General features: G+C 39.3%; 1 protein-coding gene across 24 annotated transcripts in view; it reads left to right on the top strand.

Moving 5' to 3' along the window:
- Cadps (calcium-dependent secretion activator 1) overlaps positions 1 to 23,337 on the top strand; it is a 1,142,346-nt gene that overhangs the window by 816,709 nt on the left and 302,300 nt on the right. For 22 of the 24 annotated variants that reach the window (XM_076212572.1, XM_076212575.1, XM_076212566.1 and 19 more), the window contains 2 exons: positions 204 to 486; positions 1,356 to 1,376. In XM_076212572.1, the coding sequence (XP_076068687.1) occupies positions 204 to 486; positions 1,356 to 1,376 (304 nt within the window). The remainder of the gene's footprint in view (positions 1 to 203; positions 487 to 1,355; positions 1,377 to 23,337) is intronic. The other 2 variants (XM_076212574.1, XM_076212586.1) reach the window with 1 other exon arrangement.

Here is a 23,337-nt window from a genome sequence, read left to right as displayed (position 1 = left end):
TCTATTTCTATTTCTTTAATAATGAACTACATGGTTTCTTTGAGCTTGTATTTATACTGTTAATTCTATTAGGATGTTGATGTAATTTAGAGATTTCATTCTGGCTAAAACCAAATTACTTCACTCGGCTACGTAATGTGGTGTTCAAAGAGTACGAACATTTTTGTTGCATATTTTAAAACTTACTAATTTCATTTCCATAGATTCCTGAATGGCACAAGATGCAAGTCCCGAAAAATGCGCAAGACCCTCATTTATCCATCAAGATTGCTTGTAGAATGGATAAACCACAGAATCTAAAACACTGTGGATATCTCTATGGCTTAGGGAAAAGTGTGTGGAAAAAGTGGAAGAAACGTTATTTCTGTTTGGTGCAAGTGTCACAATATACCTTTGCAATGTGCAGTTATAGAGAGAAGAAGAGTGAACCTACGGAAATGATGCAGCTTGATGGATACACAGTAGATTACATAGAGCCTGTTTCAGGTAAGATATCCAACAAAACATTACGTATGTATATAGTATATTTTCTTTATGTTATTATGTTACTGATGTAGCTGTGTGTATTTATTGGTAATTATAAGGTTATATACTTGCAAGAAATAAGAATCCAGATTTACAGTGATTGAGGAACAGAGATTTATGTAGCAGTTGTTTTATTTTAATTTTCACTGCATTCTCAAGGCTGAACAAGGGAAAATGTATTTCTAGATATTCATTCCGCATATAGTTTTTATTTTCATGACCTCGTGATGTTCTATTATCCCAAGACAAGAAATCCTCCCTGTCAGTTTTATCTATTCCTTACACTAATCTAAACAGTGCAATCATGTCACTGGTCCTTCTTCTTTCTGTTTATGATGGCAGACCCAGTATTTATTTTCATGACTTGTATGGGCGTGCGCGTGTATGAGTATGTATCAAACAAAATGGTATGATCAGTCTATTTATGCCAGTAATACTCTAGGACTTGTTTGCTGATATCAAACAATTCTTTTGAGCAGAGGGTAGGGCTCTGATTATGAATGCTATAAAGTTATTTTGACTAACCCAGTTATGTCTGTATAAATATAGTAGTCATTCAAATGCCTGATTATTCTCTCAAAGTAGAAATAAAGGCAAGTGCAGTGCCTTACTCCAATGATAAATAAACCAGAAAGACCTCAGGCTTAGGCTACTTGTATGCTGATCTTTACACTTTTATTTTCTTGTCATATCTTTTTTTAGTAACTGTCCCCAACATGTAGAATTCAGGTATATCTGTATATCTTGTATAATATGAGTACAAGTTCTCTAGTAAGTTTAGAAAGTGTTTGTAAAGTTATGAATAACTAATCAAATGTGTTTGATTGCAGCCCAACTGATGGTAGGAATGGGTAAGTAAATATGACACAACATAAGAGAAATATGTACAATTTTCTTGTCCTTCATAGAGCAGTTTTAGAACAGCATCCTGGTTGATAATCTATATTGTTTGCAGTGTGAATGCATGTGCTTGGTGGAATGCAAATGATGTTTGCAAATAACCTGTGCCAATTTAAGAGTGTAGCATCTTATTATCTTAGAATCATAAAGTGACAGGCTACCAATGTATCAGTGGCTATCATTGTATCAATCAGGCTATCAATGGAGCTATCAATGTCAGGGAAACCAGATCAAGTTTTACTGATCTCATCTGCCACATGTTGCTTTCAGCTTTCATATATCCTGCATAATGCCTTGAACGTAACACAAAACCTTGACCCTGCATGAAGCATGTAAGTTTAATTACATGTTTGACGAAGTATATTTGAATATGAAATACGTGTATTTACCTAGTTGTATTTTGCGGGAAGGGGAGCTACGCTCGTGTGTCCCACCGTTGTATCTCGCTGTCTTTTTTGCTCTTAAACTCTGAATGGTTTTTGCGCACACTATTTTTTTTCCAGTTTGTTCCAAGTGTCCACCACTCTATGTGGAAAACTGTTTGTCTTCAGATCTCTTCTGTAGCTATGTTTTTTTTTTTTTCCATATCCTCTTGTGTTTCTCTTGTCCCAGTTTAACAAGTCCTCTCTATCGAGTATTTCTGTGTCCTTCATGATTCTGTAGATGGTCAGTAGGTCACCTCTCTCTCTTCTTTGCTCCAGTTGGTAACTCCAATTTAGCTAATCTCTCCTCATATGACAAGTTTGCAAGTGCAGGTGCCATTTTTGTTGCTGCTCTCTGGATTCTTTCTATTTTCTTTATATACTTTTTGGTACTGGGTGACCACAATGTCGCCGCATATTCTAGTCTAGGCCTTATCAGTGTGACCAATATTTTTTTAAATAATTTCTTCGTCCAAATATGTAAATGCGTGTGTATGTGTATGTACATGTGTGTGCGCGCACACACACGCGCACACACACACACACACACACACACACACACACACACACACACACACATACACACGTCGGTCGAAGTGACAGCGAAGTTTGGAACTCCAGGAAAAATTGAAGTTTCATCGATCTCATCAATGAGGGAGTACCTTTGTTGTATTAGTAGGGAAGGGGAAAGCTCGTGGTGCAGTGGGAAGGTGAAGAAAAAGGAGAGAGGGATTACTGAGGAAAATGGAAGGAAATGAGGAAGTGGACGAACGGGCCCCGGATATTAGAAGGGATGTAAACAAAAGGAGTGCAGAACACACAGACGAGGGAGAACGAGAAAGCAGAGGTGTCAAAAGCAGAAATATAGATAATAGCAGCTCAATGGAAAGAGAAGATAACTGCTTTTATGGATTTAATGAGGGAGGAGGTGACAACCTCCCCCGACTAGTGAATCTAGAGGAGAAACTAAAAAAATGAATGAAGCATGGGAGGTTAGGTTTAACCATTTAACGCTAGTTACCCAAAGAGTTAATAAACTGGAAGAACTTAAGGAGAATCAAAACCTAACTAAAGAATTAGAAGAATTAAAAAGATAGTTAAAAGAAGTAAAAGATGAGAATGAGAAATTAAAGAATAATAATAAAGAGAATAAAAAGTCCATAGCAAAAGAAGCACAGGGTTGGAGAAAAGTCCAAGAGAACAACAAAATTGTATTTAGAGATATAGTTACACAACAGATGAAAGAACAAACTAAGGACACAGTTATTAAAGTGATGAGAGAGAAGGAAAATATGGTAAGAGACTTAGCGGACAAAAAGAAATGTATAATTATATTAGGGATGAAAGAGAAGCATAATCCAAACAGGACCACAAGAGTAAAAGAGGAGAAGGAAAAGTTAAACAAGATATTAGAAGTAGTTTACGAGGATGGACAAGAAACAGGGAAAGAAAATGAAGAAATATATAGAATAGGGAAATACAATACAGGTAAGACCAGACCAATTAAGATCAAATTCAGGTCACAAACGACAGCAGAGAATATCTTAGCAAAAACAGGGAAACTAGCAGACAGTGATCAGTATAAACAGGTATGGATAAAAAGATAAATTAATAAAGAGGAAAGAGAGGAGAAAACAAAAAGACTAGAAGCTAAGAAAAAAACGAGAAAAGAACAGAGTCAGAAAAAGAGAAATTCTATTGGAGAGTAGTGGATATGAAAGTGAGGAAATGGTTCATAGCAGAGAAATACGGAAAGAAACAGAAAACACGATGGAAGTAGCAGAAAATTAAAAGTGTCTTACACAAATATAGATGGCTTAAGAACAGGCTTGAACGAACTGAATGAATACCTGAAGGAAAATGAACCGGACATAATGGGAATTGTAGAGACAAATTTGAAAGGTCCACTACCACCCATTAGTGTAGGACATGGTGCATATAATTATTGGATTAGAAACAGAGAGGTAAAACAAGGGGATGGAGTTGTGTTCCTGACTAAGAAAGATATAAATGTGAGGAATGTCACATATGGAAAGAATAGAGATGATCATGATGGAAGTGGAGGACAGGGACAAGAAGAGCAGGAAGTTCCTAGTAAATGGAGTGCCTCCTAAAACGGCTTCGTGGGAAGAGAGAGAACACAAAAATATGTTAGAAGACACAAGGATAACACTAAATAAGACAATGGAAGATGGAGGAAGAATAGTTATAATGGGCAACTTTAATTGTAAAGAAATCTGCTGGGAAGAGATGGAGACGACCTATGGGGAAATGTACTACTTGATATGATTATAGAACATACAATGACGCAATGGATACAAGAGAATACTAGGTATAGAAATGAGGATAAGCCATCGAGACTGGACCTAATAATCACATCCGAACCCGAAATAGTGGACAAGATTGAATATAAGACGCCAATAAGTAAAAGTGACCACATATTGGTTGAACTGGAACTAAATGAGGAAAAATACATGGAAAAAAATGAACAATATAGAAAGGGAAGATGGATACATGGAAAAACAAATTTTTATGAAATAAGAGAATTCTTTCAAAAAGCAGACTGGGAAAGGATACACAAGGAAGAAACATCAGTAAAAGAGAAATGGAATATTTTGACAAAAATTTATAAAGGAGTGGAAATGTTCCATGACAAAAACAAGAAAAAGGATATGTAAAGTGCTGGTACAACTAAAGATGTAGGGAGTTAAAAGACAAAAGGGATAAAGCTTGGATAAAATGGAAAAATACAAAAGACCTGAAAAATGGAAAATATATACTAGTTATAGAAATTAATATGTACAAGTGTGCAGAAAAGAAAAGAGAGAATACAAAAAGGATGTCATAAAAAAATGTAAAGATCAACCAAAACTATTTTACAGATTTGTAAACAACAAACTGAGAAACAAACAAGAATTAGGGAAACTACGACAAGGAGTTGAATACACAGATGAAATAGAAATGGCAGAAATTATGAACAAGCATTTGAAATCGGTGTTTACGAGGGAGAACATACGACCTAGAGATATCGAGTGGGAGGAGAAAGTCCCTCCTATGAAAGAGATAGAAGTAACAAGGAATGAAAGAATGAATCACTTGGTCCAGATGAAATGGCAAACTGGATTTTCAAAAAATGCAGGGACGAACTAACAAACAAAATACGTAGTCTAATAAGCAATTCATTGAAAGAAGAAAAAGTTCCAGAAGATTGGAAAAGAGCAAATATAGTACCAATATATAAAAGAGGAAACAAAGAAGACCCTACAAACTATAGACTGGTCTCCCTTACAAGTACAGTAGCAAAACATTTGTGAGAGAATTTTCAAAATTAGATGGGTAAACCATTTTGGAGTGTCCACTTTCATTCCATGCGTGAGTTTTGGGTAGGACATAAATCACTGCATACTTTCTATTTCTCATATATCTATCTATCTTATCATAATTAACTCCACATTGTTCTCTCCTTCTGTGATTTTTGTCACATTTAGGGCTTTCTTGGTTAGCAACATGACTCCTCCACCCTTCTTTGTTTCTGTTTTTCATCCAACAATTATATAATCCTTAGCCTATACTATTTGGTGGTAATGATCCTTTCAATTTTGTCTCCACAATCCCCATTCTATCGGTTTATCTTGTTCCAGATAGTCTTTCAATTAATCTATTCCTAATATCAGTCCATCTATATTGGTATATGTTATCTTTATTTTTTTTTTTTTTTTTTTCCTTTTCTTGCTCCTGCATTTCCTTTTCTCTTTACGTACCATTTCCTCAGTCTCAAGTCCATCACTCTCCAAAAAACTCCTTCCTGTGTGTGTGTGTGTGTGTGTGTGTGTGTGTGTGTGTGTGTGTGTGTGTGTGTGTGTGTGTGTGTGTGTGTGTGTGTGTGTGTGTGTGTGCGTGTGTGCGTATTTACCTGTTGTATTACACGGGAATAGAGCTGTGTGTGTGTGTGTGTGTGTGTGTGTGTGTGTGTGTGTGTGTGTGTGTGCGTGTGTGTGTGTGTGTGTGTGTGTGTGTGTGTTTGTGTTGGGAGAGTTCCATCTATATGGGGGTTGGTCCATCTATATTTGGTTAGAGGGTCGTTGGGGTTTTCACCGAGTACCAGTATATATGAAAGGGTTTCGTAAGATGTAAAAGTTTGAGAAACACTGGCCTAAGGTATGTCCCAGGAACTGCACTTTCCACCGAAACAGTTTGGATTCGGACAGTTTGACTGTCATATGTGCCGAGCAAAGCCTCTTAAGTACCTTCTCGAGAATCTCCAGATGTTCCTCGAAGGTAGAAGAGTTGATGAGTACATCATCCACAAAGGCTTTCACTTCCTGGATGCCATGCAGCACTTGTCGTATGACGCGGTTAAAAGCTGGCGGGGAGTTGGTAGGTCCAAAAGATGGTACCCTGAACTGATAGGGTCCATTGGGTGTTGCAACTGCCGTGACCTGTCTGCTTCTCTCTTCCAGCGAAATCTGGAAGAACCCCTTTGTCAAGTCCATCTTGGAAATCTTGGAGTTGGCGACCTTAGCAAATATTTCTTGCTGGTCATTCATTGGCTCGGCATCCACCTGGGTTACTGCACTGACTGTGCAATAGTCTCCACAGATTCGCACGCCTCTATCCTTCTTTTGTAAAACGACTATAGGACTGTAGTAGGAAGACGACGACTTCTCATTTATGCCTGCAACCTCCATGTCGTTGACTTCCTTCTTGACTGCGCCCACCAGACGGATGGGTATTGGATATGGCTTTACTCTGACTTGTAAGCTACTCGTCAGCCGTATTTCGTGGCAGTCCACTTTGGCAACTCCAGGCTTGTCGGAAAACACTTCAGAATGTCGTTGGAGAATGGTATCTACATTTCTCTTCTACCCCAGACTAAGCCTTGGAGGGACTTGCACATCCGACACAGTTTCGATTTGGATAACTTCGGTGGTAAGGGGTGCGTAATCTGCCAAGTCCTCATCCTCTAGTACCACCACGGCAGCGCAGACAATTTGTGGCTACCTAAACTGGCCTTCGACGAGTTGCAAGCACTCGCACTACTCAGGTGATAACTCGTGGTCTCCTCCTCTGTTCAGCAAACAGTCTGCTTGGTTAACTGATGAACATGCAAGTTGAGGTGTGTAATACTTCTTTAGCATGTTGATGTGGAACCTCTTTTGATCGGGTCCCACTTGCAACAAGTAGTTCAAGTTATTGAGACGTTTGACTACTTCTAATATAAAAAAATTTAATGGTTGCTTACGCCGTCCGGTGGTAATTCGGTCACACACAGGTGGTGGTTGGGAAGGATGGCCGGGGATTCGTCAAAGTTAAAGATGCAACGGTATCGTCACTTCTGGAGTTGGGTGACGAAGGAAAAGAAGTTCAGTAAAGGAGAGTTAATGAAGAATAGGAAATTGAACCAAGCGCTGAAAAGTGAACATGAGAAGGCGTTTCCTCACCTTTACGAACAGACCAAGGGGTTACAAGTAAGGGAGTCGATAAAGATGTTTCAGCGAAAGCTACTAACGTTTAACAAGATGCTAAAGGAGAAGAAAGACTGCGTCTATAGCGACGATTTGTTGGATTCCTTGGAAGTTTACGTTGGAGAAATTCCTGAAGAAAGGATAGAAGGTTTTGTGAAGCACTATTTTGCTGGATATAAAAGCTTCACAAAGCATGGAGGGAAAATCTGATCACATAGAGTACCAGAAACAATATTTGCAGAGGAGTTTCGAGGCTCAAAAGCGCTTAGACAAGGCGAAAAAGTACGCCATAAAAAGAGCCTGCCAACAAAACCCGAAGCCTGTAGAACCTTCTCAGAGTGAAACCACACCTATAGTTGTTGAAAAAGAGCCCGTGGCGGAGCCTTCAAATAGAGAAGAGGAGCCCGTGGCTATGTCTTCAGATAGTAAACAGGAGCCCCCAGGCGAAGCCTGGCCGGCGCAGCCGGTGGGCTTGTAAATAAAAGAAACTTCCACTGCGCCAGCAACTTGTTGTGCGCGGTGGGTAGAAGGAAGAGACACTGGTCTCTTTCTTCAAGAATACTCATCTTCGCCATCTTGTAGTACAACTTCTGGACCTCCTTTGCCTTGAGTAGCTCTTGCTTTGCTGCTTCACAGGTCTCCCGTAGTCGTTCGGTCAGGTCCAGCGCATATGCGTAAGTGGTCTTCACTGCGAGTTCGGACTCTTCTTCCCAGAGTTCTCGCAGCTTTTGTAGAGGGCCACAAACTTACCTGCCGTTGACTAATTCATATGGCGAGAACTGTAGCGAAACTTGGGACACTTCACGGTATGCGAATAGGAGAGGGGCGATGAATCGTGGCCACTCTTTAGATTGCTCTGCTGCCATCCGCTTCAGTATCTTCTTGAGAGTGCCATTGAAGCGCCCACAGAGCCATTTGCATATGGGGTGGCAAGGGGTAGTTCTGAGTCCTTTTACAGCCTTTAGCTTCAGCAACTCTTCCATCATGGCGGAAGTAAACTGACTTCCCCGGTCGGACAACACTTCCTTTGGAATGCCTACGCGGCCAAAAACTTCGAAAATAGCTTCGGCGACGATTATGGCTTCAATATTGAGAAGGGGTACTGCTTCAGGCTATTTCGTCGCAAAGTCCACGCAAATAGGGATGTATTTGGCACCGTCGGCTGCCCTTGGGATGATGGGTCAGAGACATAGATCAGAGACAGTGGTCTGAGGGGTGCAGGCTTCACTCGATCGCGGCCGGTAGTCTTCTGACACACGTCTCATGATCTCAGCATCTCGACTCATTCCAGGCCAGAATAATTTAGACTGACTCCTATCCTGAGTCCTCTGTACTCCCATATGTCCGACTAGTGCAGCGTGATGACCCAACTTGATGCCAGGCGATACTTCTCTGGAACGATGAACTGTAGTCTCGAATCCTCGCTCGGATACACTGTACTGGGATAAAGTCGTCCCTTTTTCTTGAGAAACATGGTTTCCGCTCCCCGAAAAGTTCTGCGGTGTCCCTTCTGTAACCTCTTATGAACCATGGCAAGTGTGAGGTCAGTTGTTTGCTCGGCAACTACATCCTCACTATTTGTAAGGTAGGGAACAGACGAAACTGGCAGAGGTTTTACTCGCTCTGGTGGTTCCTCTGGTAACCGCCGCTGCACAGGTTTGAGTGAGCTAAAGTCCTTAACTCCAAGGATGTTTCCAGCAACCTGGTCCACTACCGCCTCCTCCATGACTGCAGTAATGGCTCGCCTGATGCAGAAGGGACTAACCACCTCAACTGTAGCTAAGGGGGCAGTCCACCTGAATCCCATTCATAAGCCTCACGGTCATGGAATTACCTGTGTAACTGTCAGGCGTTGCTACCTTCTTGACGCAACATCACGTCGGTTCGTTGCCCCCTTAGCACTTCCGCGGTAACACCATTTACCTTGCCAGGCTGAACCAGGACCCCTATGCTTCTGAGACTGGAACTTAAGGCAGCAGACGAGCACATGTAGTGTTGGGGTGTTGACACGGAACCGACGGTGACTTACTCTTCTTGTGGAGCAACTTTTGGGGAAGATTCCTCAGGTGCTACTCTGTGGTGTATTCCTGCCACAACCTGCTGCTTGATGACTTTTCCAACCACCACGAGAATAGGATTGGTTCCTCTCGTGCTACTGTTGGCTCTGAGAAGAGAAAAATTGGGCTGGCCGTCGCGGAATTGGCTGCTGTGGTGATGACTATGGTGGTTTGTTGCGGTAGTGTTGACCTTGCGGGTTTGATCATTGTTGTGTCTGAAGAGACTGAACAGATGGAGGCAACTTCTTGTGAACTTGCCTCCTCGTGTGGTACCAATAAGCTACAAAATGTGCGTCAGCCAGGTCAGTCATGTCCTGGAGGTCCTTGACTTTCTATGTCTTCAATTGAGCCACCAGCCCTATGGGATACGACTTCTCCAGCTGGGTGCGCAGCATCAAGTCGCGCAGACCCTCGACAGTCTGCGGAGTCTCGTCCTTTTCCATCCACTGGTCCAAGAAACTCTTCAGTCAAGCGCAGAACTGAGCAACCGTCCCCTTGTCCTGAAGCATAGCTCGCTGTTATCGGTGCCGCGCATCCTCCACTGTCATACCGTAAGCAAGAAGGCCCTCTGCATGCCATCATAATCCCGCATTGAGGAGTCAAGACGATAAATAATATCGAGAGACTTCCCCGTCGAAGAGGCTTATAGATTCGACATTCTTGAAATCTTCATTCAGGTTTACGTGGTCGCCACTATCGGAATCTGTTAGTAAAAGGCTCAGTCGCTTGACCTACCTCATACTTGGGAATATTGACCCGGTACATAGATAACTGCGTAAGAGCGGCCGGGGTAACGCCTGGCAAGTTGGTACCAGCGGCCTCAAGTTGAGAAAATTTGAGCTGTAGCATCTCTTGCTCATGCAGCCTCTGCTCTCTCTCCTTCTCAACTTCTCTGCGAGCCTTCCTCTCTTCGAACACACGTTGCTCCTTTTCATGTTCCAACTTAAGTTTCTCGAACTCTCGATCCTGCGCTCTGTTGCCTCACAGTTCCTGCTGCCGGCTAAGGACGTACTCTCGGATCTCCTCAGGTTCGTATATCCCAGGGCCACCGCCTCACTCGCCAGTTCCTGCACAGACATGACTCGCACTCTTTGGTAATTTGATTAACCTTCAAGGTCACAGTAAAAATCTAACTGCCAAAGTGTATGTAACGCACAAGAAGGGTCTCATGTTGGATACCAATTTATGTCAGAACTTTTAACACCTCAGTAGGACTTGATTAACTTTGCTGAATGCAAATATATATTTTAACATACCCCAGCAGCTTCAATAGCCTACTAGGATTCTGCATAACTGAATTATACATGTGTGGGTACTTCCTTCTGTATAGCGTACAGGCCAGGCACCCCTACCCTTTCCGTTGGCCGACGTAACCACTCCTAGCTCATTCAGACGATTAGATGCAGAACAAACTCGTGGTGGTGATGATTTAGTGATATGGGCGGCTAGAATGTGTTCCAGCTCCAACAGTTTCCGTGCCCTTCCAGTTCTGCGTGTCGACTGACCCATGTAGTTCTCTCCTCCACCCCTCGCGCTCCAGAGTATCGAAGTTTCGGAATTTCCAACTTCAAAATTTCGAGCTTCAAAAATCCACAAGTGATAGTGCTTCTCCAATGTACTCGGTTTTCTCTAACTGTAGTTAATTAATTAATCAATTGTTTATATTATATATATATATATATATATATATATATATATATATATATATATATACATATTGTGACAGGTTTGAGGAAGGTGGAAGAGTAGGACACGGGTCTAGGGCAGAGTTTATTCCTGACCGATTTCACTTAGAGCTTCTTCAGAGGAATGGACTCCTGGATAACGCTGACGGTATATACGAGTATAGCAGACCCGACACCACAATCCCAACTAGGCAGGGGACGCGGGTGGGTGGACAGAGACCTGTAAATGAATAAATTCATTAATCTACTGAAAATGAATTAAAATAAAATGCGTTTCCCAAATGATGTATTAAAAATGAGTAAAAGTGTAAAAATTATGAGAAAAACTGACGTAAGTGTAGAATGTGTGGAACCTGCTGGACAAAAGACCATCGAACATTTCTCCACCGATCTATGTCGGCGCCCTCTTTTTGTTGCTCCTAATAGCTGCGTATTTCGCTATGTATTTTGACCATTTTATGTCCCCTACTTTTTGGTTCATGCTGTCTTCGGTAGCTATGTATAAGGCCTCAATTACCTTTCTCTGTCTCCTCGCTAGGCCTTTTCTCAATACTTTTTGCCTCTTGCCAGTTGGGTTGATGATCTTTGCGTGGCCCACCAGGCGCATTTGAGAGGCAATGGTTTCTCAAATCCGCCTTGTGTTCCTTTATTCTCTTTTGGAGACCTCTACGGCTTTCGCCAAAGTATGCCTTCTTACATTTGCGATAGGGGATCACTCTTGCGCTTTTTCGAAATACTAACGCTGGAATGTGACACTGCAACACTAAGAAAGACTCAAATGAGTTATTTTGAGAGTTTACATTTTATATATATATATATATATATATATATATATATATATATATATATATATATATATATATATATATATATATATATATATATATATATATATATATTACTCATAGCACTCCAAATAAACGGCTCGTTTAACAACCATAATTCGTTCCCGAATCTTACTTGTAATGTTAAGCGAAACCATTTTTCACATAGGAATAAATGTAAAATACGATGATGCGGGAGTAGGGTTACCAGAACTGTTACATTTGTAGCAAATTTGTTGCGATTTATTCTGTGGTGAATTTTATTTCGTTTGTTACAACGGCGTCATAAGTTGTAATTGTTTACATTGTTTGATAAACATTACTGAAATAATGACAAACATAATATACTTTCAATATCTACTCGAATGAATTCGATATTTAAAATTCTGTTATATTCCAAAAGTCTGATAAATATCATCAACTGCACGATATGCCAACCATGAGTTGGAGTGAGTCACGTTTAAAATACAAAGGACCAAACGTTGTCTCCGTTAATCGAGTAATTTTTTAACAAAATTTGGTCTCGTCTTGCGAATCCCTTGTTATTCGAGGTGCTCATTAAGCGAGGGTCCACTGTATGTATGTATATATATATGTGTGTGTGTGTGTGTGTATTTACCTAGTTGTATTTTACGGGAAGGGGAGCTATGCTCGTGGTGTCCCGTCTTCATATCTCATTTTATCTAAACTATTTTTAAATTCATGTATTGTTTTTGCACACACCACTTTCTCATCTAACTTGTTCCAACTGTCTATTACTCTGTGAGGAAAGCTGTTCTTTTTCAAATCTCTTCTATAGCTGTCTTTTTTTATTTTCTTTCCGTGTCCTCTTGTATTTCTGTCATCCCATTTTATCAGATTCTCTCTATCAGTAATTTCCATGCCTTTCATGATTCTGTAAATAGCTATCAAATCTCCTCTCTCTCTTCTTTGCTCTAGTGTCTGTAGTTCAAGTTTTTCTAGTCTCTCTTCATATGATAGTTTTGAGTGTTGGTGCCAATTTTGTAATTGCTCTTTGTATTCTTTCAAGTTTTCTTATACATTTTTTTGTACTTGGTGACCATATCGTTGCTGCATATTCCAATCTTGGTCTTATCAGGGTGATTAGGATTTTCTTCACCATTTCTTCATCCAGGTATGTAAATGCAACTTTGATTGTTCTTATTAAATTATAAGTTTCTCCAAAAATCTTATTTATATGTTTCTCAGGTGACATATTATTCATAACAATGACTCCCAGGTCCTTCTCATTTTCTACTTTTTTTTATTCCTTCTTCTCCCAATTTATATGCTCCTGTTATTCTGTTTTTACTTGTTCCAAATTCCATTATACTACACTTTTTTGTATTGAACTCCATCTCCCACTTCCTACTCCATTCCTGTACTTTATTTAGATCTCTCTGTAGTGATTCACAATCTTCTTCAGTTTTCACTCTTTTCAGTAGTTTTGCATCATCTGCAAAGAAGCTCATATAGCTTTCAATTCCTTCATCCATATCATTAATATATATAGCAAACATTATTGGGGCCAGAACTGTTCCCTGCGGAACACCGCTTATTACTTCATCCCATTTTGAGTGCTGGTTTCTTATCACTACTCTCATTTTTCTTTCTTGCAAAAAGTCTTCCATCCAATTTAGTAGTTTGCCCTGTATTCCTCCTTCAGTTTCTAATTTCTTAAGCAACTTCTTATGTGGTACTTTGTCAAAAGCTTTCTTTAGGTCTAGAAATGCACAGTCCGCCCATCCATCTCTTTCTTGTATTATATCTATTAGCCTTGAATAGAAACATATTAAATTGGTGACGCATGATCGTCCTTGTCTGAATCCAAATTGCCTTGGATTTAACACTTTTTTTCAAAATATTTTACCCATCTACTTTTGATAATTCTTTCACAAATTTTTGCTATTGTACTTGTTAGAGAGACTGGTCTATAGTTGGTAGGTTCTTCTTTATTTCCTCCTTTATATATAGGTACTATATTTGTTTTTTTTCCAATCTTCTGGAACTTTTCCTTCTTTCAAGGAACTGTTTAGTATGCTATGTATTTTGTCTGCCAGTTCATTCCTGCATTCTTTCAGTATCCAGTTTGCTATTTCATCTGGTCCATGCGATTTTCTGACATCAAGATTACTCAAGTGTGTTAATATTTCATTCTTTGTTACTTCTATTTCTTCCATAGGGGGGACTTTCTCTTTCCATTCGTTCTCTTCAGGTTGTATGTTCTCCCTTGTAAACACTGATTTAAAATGTTTGTTCATAATTTCCGCCATTTCCATTTCCTCAGTGTATTCAACTCCCTCTTGTCTTAATTTCTCCAAGTCTTGTTTGTTTTTCAGTTTATTGTTTACAAATCTGTAGAATAGTTTTGGTTGATCTTTACATTTTTCTATGATATCTTTTTCATATTTTCTCTTTTCCTCTCTGCACGTTTGTACATATTCATTTCTATAACAGGTATATATTTTCCATTTTTCAGGTCTTCTGTCTTTTTTCCATCTGGTCCAGGCTTTGTCTCTTTTGTCTTTTAACTCCCTACAACTTTTGTTGTACCAGCATTTTACATATTCTTTTTCTTGTTTTTGTCTTGGGACATACTTTTCCACTCCTTTTTTGTAAATTTTTGTCAAAATATTCCATTTCTCTTCTACTGTTCTTTCTTCTTTGTATATTTCTTCCCAGTTTTCCTTTTGAAAGAATTCTCTTATTTTATCAAAGTTTGTTTTTTCATACATCATTCTTCCTTTTCTATATTGTTCATTTCTTTTCATATATTTTTCTTCATTGAGTTCCAGTTCAATCAATATGTGGTCACTTTTACTTATTGGTGTTTTATATTCAATTTTGTCCACTATTCTAGGTTCAGATGTAATTATTAGGTCTAGTCTCGATGGCTCTTCTTCATTTCTATACCTAGTGTTCTCCTGTATCCATTGTGTCATTGTATGGTCAGTAACCATCTCAAGTAGAGCGTTTCCCCATGAGCCGTCTCCACCCTTTACTGTCATTTCTTCCCAGCAGATTTCTTTGCAATTAAAGTCGCCCATCATAACTATTTTTCCTCCCTCTTCCATTATCTTGTTTAATGCTATCTTTGTGTCCTCTAACATACTTTTATGTTCACTCTCTTCCCATGAGGCTGTTTTCGGGGGCACATAATTTATCACAAACTTTCTGCTCTTCTTATCTCTGTCTTCTACTTCCATCATTATCATCTCTACTGTATTCTTTCCATATGTGACACACTTCACGTTTATATCCTTCTTAGTCAGGAACATAACTCCACCCCCTTCCTTTTTCACTCTGTTTCTAATCCAATAATTATATGCATCATGTCCTTTGAGAAAGTATGTCCTACACTGTTGGGTGGTAGTGGACCTTTTAATTTTGTTTCTACAATTCCCATTATGTCTGGTTCTTTTTCCTTCAAATAATCATTCAGCTCATTCAATCCTGTTATTAATCCATCTACATTTGTGTAAGACACTCTTAGTTTTCTGCCACTTCCATTGTGTTCTCTGTTTCCCTTTTGTTTTTCTCTTGTATGTCGACTTTCTTTAGTTTCATATTCACTACTCTCCAATAGAATCTCTCTTTTTCTGACTCCGTTCTTCTCTCGTTTTTTCCTTAGCTTCAAGTCTTTTCTGTTTTTCTTCCTCTTTCCTCTTTATTCATTTCTCTTTTTATCCATACCTTTTTATATTGTTCATTTGTTGCTAGTTTCCCTGTTTTGGATAAGATATTCTCAGCCGTAGTTTGTGACCTGAATTTAATCTTAATTGGTCTGGTCTTGTCTGTACTATATTTCCCGAGCCTGAATTTCTCTTCGATTTGTTTCATTATTTCTGGTTCATCTTCCTGAACTAATTCTAGTAAATTTCTTACTTTTTCATTTTCCTCTTTGATTCTTGTGGTTCTATCTGGGTTATGTTTCTCTTCCATTCCTAATATAATTATACATTTCTTTCTGTCTGCTAAGTCTCTTACTATATTCTCCTTCTGTCTCATCACTTTAATAACTGAGTCTTCAGTTTGTTCATTCATTTGCTGTCTGATTATGTCAGTGAATGCAACTTTGCTATTTTCTTGGATTTTTTTCCAACCCTCCTTGTTCTCCTTATTATTCTCCTTTAAGACTTTATTCTCTTCTTTTACTTCTTTTAACTGTTTTTTTAATTCTTCAATTTCCTTAGTTAAGTTTTTGTTCGCCTTCTCTAGTTCTTCCAATTTTTCAACTCTCTTCACAATGTTGTTAACGTGACCGAACTTAAATTCCCAGTGCTCGATCATCTTATCGAGTTTCTCTTCTAGTCCTCTTTAAATCCCTGGAAAATATTCTCATCATCTTCTACTGTATTGCTCTTATCTATACTTCTAATCTTTACATTTTTGTTAGACATTTCATCATCGCTAAATTGGTCCGGCCCTCGTTTGTTTAGATTTCGTCTGCCTGCCTGGGCCAAGTCCTCACCTTCCTCATTTCCTTCCATTTCCCTCAGTAATCCCTCCCCTTCTCCTTTTTCCTTACTTTCCCTACACCACGAGCAATTTCCCCCCACCCTGCAAATACAATAGGTACTTCCTTTGCTTTGGGATCCACGAAATTTCACTTTTTCTTCAGAACGTCGTCTATGCCGTCCGTTCGTTGAAGTGTGTATTCACTTGGTCTTTGGATCACGTGTTGGACTCGTGATCGACAGCTATTTCCCTCCCGGAAGAGAGCTCAGAGCTCGTATGACCGATCTATGGGTAATGCTATGACCTTTCACACACACACACACCCGACTCCCCGCCCACGAGAGTCAGAGTAACGACCCGAGGCACAGCGATACCGAAATAATTTCGGCCCTGGGCAGGATTCGAACTGGGTACTACAAGCACTTCTACTTCCCAGTCCCCAGCGCTCTACATGCATATGTGTGTGTGTGTGTGTGTACGTATGTATACTTAGTTGTAGTAAACAGGAAGGACCAATGACAGTTACCTGTATACAGTGGTCCCATAAGATAGGCAATAAAGCTGCCCATTTTCAAAGTCCATCAACCCCCTCACCTCCATCAAAAGATGCAGTCCTATGGGGCTGACATCCTCCAGGTTCCAGGATATCTCTACTTCATTTGTACGTCTTATACTTTTTCATATATCAAGAGCTCATAACCAACGACTGCTCTCCTCTCCCTGCAACTTTCATCCAGTGACATAGAAACAGCCCCACACTAATAAAACACAGACAGCAATCCAAAGTTCATTTCCAGAGAGATTCTGCGAGAGGTTCCGAGGACCGTTGCCAGCCACCCTGGGACTGTGGGGTTTTCCACTTAGTGAAATTCAGGGCAACAGTTATTAGTATACAGGAAAGGAGCAACAATTGTTGGGTCCTGTCCTTTACTCTTAATTCATAACCAGAATTCATGTTGGTATATTGTTATTGTGCAGTATAGATTACAAGTTTAAATAAACATTACTAATATATACCTCATGTTGAATATATTCATGAATATACATAGTACTTCTTTTGGGGATGGAGACACGTTTTGGAAGGTAAATATTCAAGATAAGGAGAAAATAGCTAAGCATATGGGAAATATACAGTCTGACCCGTCTCAGGAAGATGTTTTCCTAGTCGCAAGCAATACTGACTTTGAAGGCTTATTGCTGGAGTCTGAAGAGGAGCACCTGTCAGACTTATTGGTATTCTGATAGTGCTGGGTGATGTTTCAACATCCTTAGATACTCCTTTACTATTGTATGTAACCCAGCATTAGAAATAAGATATGTTGCATAGATTAATAATGCATATACATTTACATATCAAAAGCTCTTTCCCCCATATAATGGGGATGGTCAAGTCAAAATACATGCCCACTACATGCATACGAAAGCTCATTTAACACTCGCCCATCTCAGCACCTCACAGATGAAGAGTTGTCCCTTCCCACCACTACATAGCTTGAATCAAAGGCGCTTCCACAACAGGACCTGAGAGGTGTGCCTTGTTTACCCACACTGCTTCTTTATATGGCAAACACTCATAACCCTCTCAAAAAGATGACCGAAAAGATGAGAAACATCTTCAGGCCATGTTTTCCACCTATCCATTCACAATCTTCCTCCATTTATTCCTCTCTCTACCCTACTCTACAGTCAACATGCATCCAAGGCCCCCATTACCTCATTCATCAACCTAATGCTTTGTATTCCTCTCAAATTCTCTCCAGCTGCATCCAGTTTTCACATTTTTTGTCTCTCCATGCACATTTATTACATATGCCCAAACCACTTCAGCACTCTGATCTACTCTATCCAGCATCTCTCTTTCCACCTCTGCCTTCTCCCTCACCTCCACTCTTTTCACTCTGTCCATTCTTGTAATACCTACCATATTTCTCAAACACTTCATCTTTGTCGCAAATCTCTGGACAGTGGAAAGGAGAGGATGTGGGGTGGAACGGGTGAGGGTAGATAGCTACAGTGGGAGCCGAAGTCCAGAAGATTTGCATCACCGACCGGGACCACACACGCTTCCCTCTGAGCGGCGTGTATAAATTTCAGTACTTGAAAGGGGATACAGAATGATTCAACTCGTTTAGCTAATCACAACTCTGGGCTAATTAAACTAGAAAAAATCGATTTAATAGAATAAATTCCACAGTGAATGCATTTAGAAAACAAGCGACACAACACTTTAATGCTTCCCAATAAATAAACACCATTTGAAGACAAACAGTTAACAATGTGAACATGGATAAGTTGGTATGAAAACACGAGCACATGTATTTAAACAAAAGGTTATATATTAAGTAAGCACAATTTAAGGGTGTAAGTTAACATGAACCAAGAGCACGAGCACATGTATTTAAACAAAAGGTTATATTAAATAAGCACAATTTAAGAATGAAAGTTAACATGAACCAAGAGCATGTGATTTTAAATTGATTCCTATCTAGAATTCACTCAATCAATACCTCTAAAACTCTGAGGAACTCTCCATGCGGATCACTCCTTTAAATTTGAAGTCAATAATTGATGGGCTTCCAATCTTAGCGGATGCGTTCGATAAAGCTGGATACGTGTGGACACCTCATCATGATGGGTACGGTTGATGGGACCAGACTCATAGTTCATGGGATGACGGCACCGTAGCTAATTTCCTTAAGGAGACTGATCGAGTCCAGTTCACACGCCACAGGCGCACCACTTCAACTACTAGTTCTATTGTATCGTTTTCACACGGGTTATGAGATGGAAAGTTCTGATAACCGCTCCATGCGGTTGATGCGAGTTTCTTCGCGGAATGCCCTAGACACACTCGACCTCTACGAAGTTTCTTATGGAACTGACGGTGCCCAGAGTTGGGTATGGCGGGAAATCGTGCAATGGTGCCAAGTTTCTTAGTTTCAAATCATTGCCTCCGAAGGGTACGGAGTATGGTGTGCCTGTAGGAGTTGATTCATCTCTAGCAATCCCTTTAAGACAATCACTAGAGACGAGAGAAATTATAAATCCTAACTAACCTAAGCAACTAACCTAATTACTTAACTTACATGAGAGGTGGCAAGTGCGCAGGGATTGAAATTTCAAACCGTTGAAACAAATTCATAAGGTAATGCTTAGTTGAAATGTTAATTTGTACATAAGACACCAAATTATAATTACATGGCGGAACAATAAATTTACAAGGTTGACATACTCCAGATTCAATCATTAAACATTCGTGACATCTCTGTATTTCGTCATAAATGGGTACCGTGTACAAAGGGCGGGAAATTCCTATGAATAGGCAATTCTTTAAACTCATTAAGGCTCTACAACTAATGTCCAAACTGGTGCAACAGACAATAAGAATAATGGCGAGTAAAATAACAAGTAGTTGTTAAAGATTCTAAGAATTCTGGTAATTTCACAAAATAGAGGAAATGACAACTTATAGGAACGAAAGTACAAATATAAACCCTACTTTATCGGCTAGGTCCTTGAACGAAAGTATTTGCAAACTATGGTTTGAAAACGGAAGTAGAATTTGGAAATGGATGGTGTGTCACAACCCCGAAAGTTGTGACAATCTTGATCACATTTCTTTTTCTGCTTCCCTAAGTTCCGAGTCTCTGATCCAGAGTGTGTCATGGGTACAATCACTCCATACGACCTTCTCTTCACTCACAACCCCAAATAATTATTTCCCGTTACATTATCAATTTCATCCTGATATTCGTCTGCTTCCTTTATTCTATTTTACCTTCACACCCTAAATACACTCTCCACATATTACAGCCCCTTATCCCTCACTCATTCAATCTGTTACACTCACTCCCTGTACATCCATCACTTCTTTCCACTTACACTCTCAATTTTCTCCTTTCATATACCCTTTCAGACTCCAACCGTTTTATTTTTTTCTCAGAATCGGTCACAAGCAGTGTCTTCCACAAACAACTAGTTTAACTTCTACATCCTTCCACCCACACTCATCAACTTCAAATACCTGCTAGACACTCACATTTATAATAATCCCTCCAGTATCCATATTAATTGCACCACAGAGGATCTAGATACGCGAGTTTCCTAACAACACCCTAGCACCACGGGTCGCTAGAAAATAGTCTTGGAAATGCCCCTGCACAGTATTCATTACATCCATTTATTTAAAAGGGACATATCTTATGTAGAAAAAATAAAGTGTTTAAGAGTACAATAAAAGAATGTTCGAGGGTGGGGTGATGTGTGGGTGGAGGGGGGGGGTTCCACTGGGGCGATGACTCATTATTTTCTGTTGCATCTATGCCATTCTCACCTTAGTACATATATGTGCGTTTCAAACACACCACTAAGGCCAAGTCTACGCCATGGCGTAATGAGAAGAAGAGGTTTGAAGGACCTGGACGTGATGAAAGGTATTTAGTCGAAAAATCTAAATATGAAGATGCTGCAAATGTATGCAGGAGCGAATGTAACAAAATAAATGGAAAATAAAGGAAGACTGTTGAACATACTGTAGCTGAACCAAGAGGGATGGATAATCATATTGACATTGTGTACTCTTTTCAATGCATCGAGGTTGTCCACGTCTTCGTAGTTTGCCTAACTGCTGATAGAGACCGTGGTAACTGTGACGTCAACTTTGCGGTTTGTCAATTCCGTTTTTTTTTTTTTATTTGATTTGTAAATGATAGTTTTCAGGAAAATCGGCCTATAATGTAAACACTAAACATATTTTATCTTGAGAGATATGTTTGTTTCTATGAAACTTATTCTCATTGCTAAATTGTCGCAGGTAAATTCTAAAAGTAATTAACTGTATACAAATATAAACGACAATCGCCTTCCGCGTCTCCATGCTATCGTTCACTTTCATCATCCCCTACCCTCTCCACACTCCGCGCTTATTCCCCGTGAATTCGTAGATCTTCGTGCACCAGAGATAATGGTATATACACCGTGGGGGAGAATATTGCACCAGCGACCCATTTCCAAATGTTTTATTGTTAGAGGACGATGTCTCCGGGGCCAAGGTGGACATTCCCCATATTGACAGTTATTCCAGTGTTTGTTGGAGTGTTGAGGACTAAAATGTGGAAACTAACTGGAAAGGTACGCTCTTCGCCATAGCCACTTCTGCTAATCCCATTAACTGGATGATAAGTCACAGTGAATATTTTATAGTTATGGAAGCAGCATCTCTCCTTATGGAACATCAGGAGTAAAGGACATAAGTGTGAGCCTTGATGATATGAGGAAAGAGTTATTCTGAACCGTGAAAAAAGAGCGCGAGACGTAAGGTACAGTTGCATTCTTTTTCACGGCAGCCCGTCAAAAACACGTTGACTGAAAATCGGCACTGACGTTACTTTTAATTTGCGGTACTTATTTTAGGGATTGAAAATAATTAGAATGAAAAGAGCTATCCAGTGATATAGGTAAGAATTACACCTGTGAAACTGGCAAACTTAAACTGTACTGATTTTCCCTTAATAAAAATAGGCCAGTTAAAAAAAGGCACCTGCAGACATCAAGATTTGTATGCTTTCCTTACTCCCAGGTCTCCCAACACTTTTGCAAGTTTATAGGTTAGGTGCGGTTTTGTTATTCTCTATCGCAGCCCCCGCCAAAAGACCATCGAATATTTAAAAATCGCCATTGACATACAGTAACTGTAAAATTGCGGTACTTATTCATGGGATTCAAAATACTCGGAATGATTGGAGTTATCCAATGACAAAGATAAGAATTACATTCAGATATTTGCACTCAGTGTGGATACTTTGCACAGCTTTCAACATAAATATAAGTATGAAGGCGATTGAGAGACCATATGGCCTTAGGGTTGCCAACTCTGTTAATCCTTCCACATCATTCAGCTTGATATGAAATGAGAATTTAGAGTCTAGGAAACAAATATTGTACATTTTATCAAACTAATACCTTTAAGCTACAATAAAGGACATAAAAACTATCGACTTAAGTGACGATCATAATAAATGCCAATATTAAATGCAGTTCAAAATTACATTTCTCTTACCTAAATGAAAATACTAAAACAAGAATGAGAAGACATCTATTTAATCTTGATCAAAGTATTCTAATCTTTTATGGAAATTAAGGTTTAACAAATTCAGAAATTACGTTCGAGAACTTACCGGTCACTGTTTTCTACCAGGTTGGTTTCTCAAACAGTGGTATTTTGAAATTTGAAGATTAAAGTTGTCTATTAACTTCGAAGGCGTAGGTCCCTTGATAAGACGTTTCTAATTTTGAGGGCTCTGGGTTCTGTCGCGACGTTAGTGCGGATTGTATTCGGAGGGACTCGTACGAGTTCGAAAAGAGCTCAAAAGGCCACAGGTTAAAATTAACTTTAAGTAATTTCTTAAAGTTCAACCCCTGAATTATCAAACCAATATTTATTACATAGATTTAACAAACAAATGAAGAGGAGAGGAGTTGTCTTATCTTATTTACGATAGGGGCGGTTCGAAGTTTCAGGAAAGGCTACTGAATCGAAAGTAAACAACACTTTGAGGAAAAGTTTCCCGAACGAAGGTAAGCGCTAAAAGATTCCCAATAACAATTACCACACTTTAAAAACAATATTTGCCCTAGCTTTTTGCTGCCTTCAGAAAAATTGTATCATCTTTGCTTTTTTTAGTGAATTCCAAATAACTATCTTTTATATTAAAATCATAAAAATGTATGAGAAGTTCATTCTTAATTCAACTGAGCATCAGTTCCTTTCATCTTTCCATTTAGATATCATTAAACTCTCTCACAATAAGATTATGTTCCAGGAATTGATTGTACAAAAGAAACTATATTGAAAACATTGATACATTTAAAATTCATAGATTTCTAAACAGAATACCGCTTTCTGTTTGTTGTTTTTGAGCTTATGAAGAGTTAGCTTTTAATAGTCACAGTGTCGAAGTTTTTTTTAATTGATACTACTGTCCACTTCATCAAAAAGTTCA

This window comes from Oratosquilla oratoria, chromosome 30 (genome assembly GCF_046742065.1).
Source record: "Oratosquilla oratoria isolate Oo_2021 chromosome 30, ASM4674206v1, whole genome shotgun sequence".
Classification (NCBI taxonomy): domain Eukaryota; kingdom Metazoa; phylum Arthropoda; class Malacostraca; order Stomatopoda; family Squillidae; genus Oratosquilla; species Oratosquilla oratoria.
This window is presented reverse-complemented; position numbering and strand designations above follow the sequence as displayed.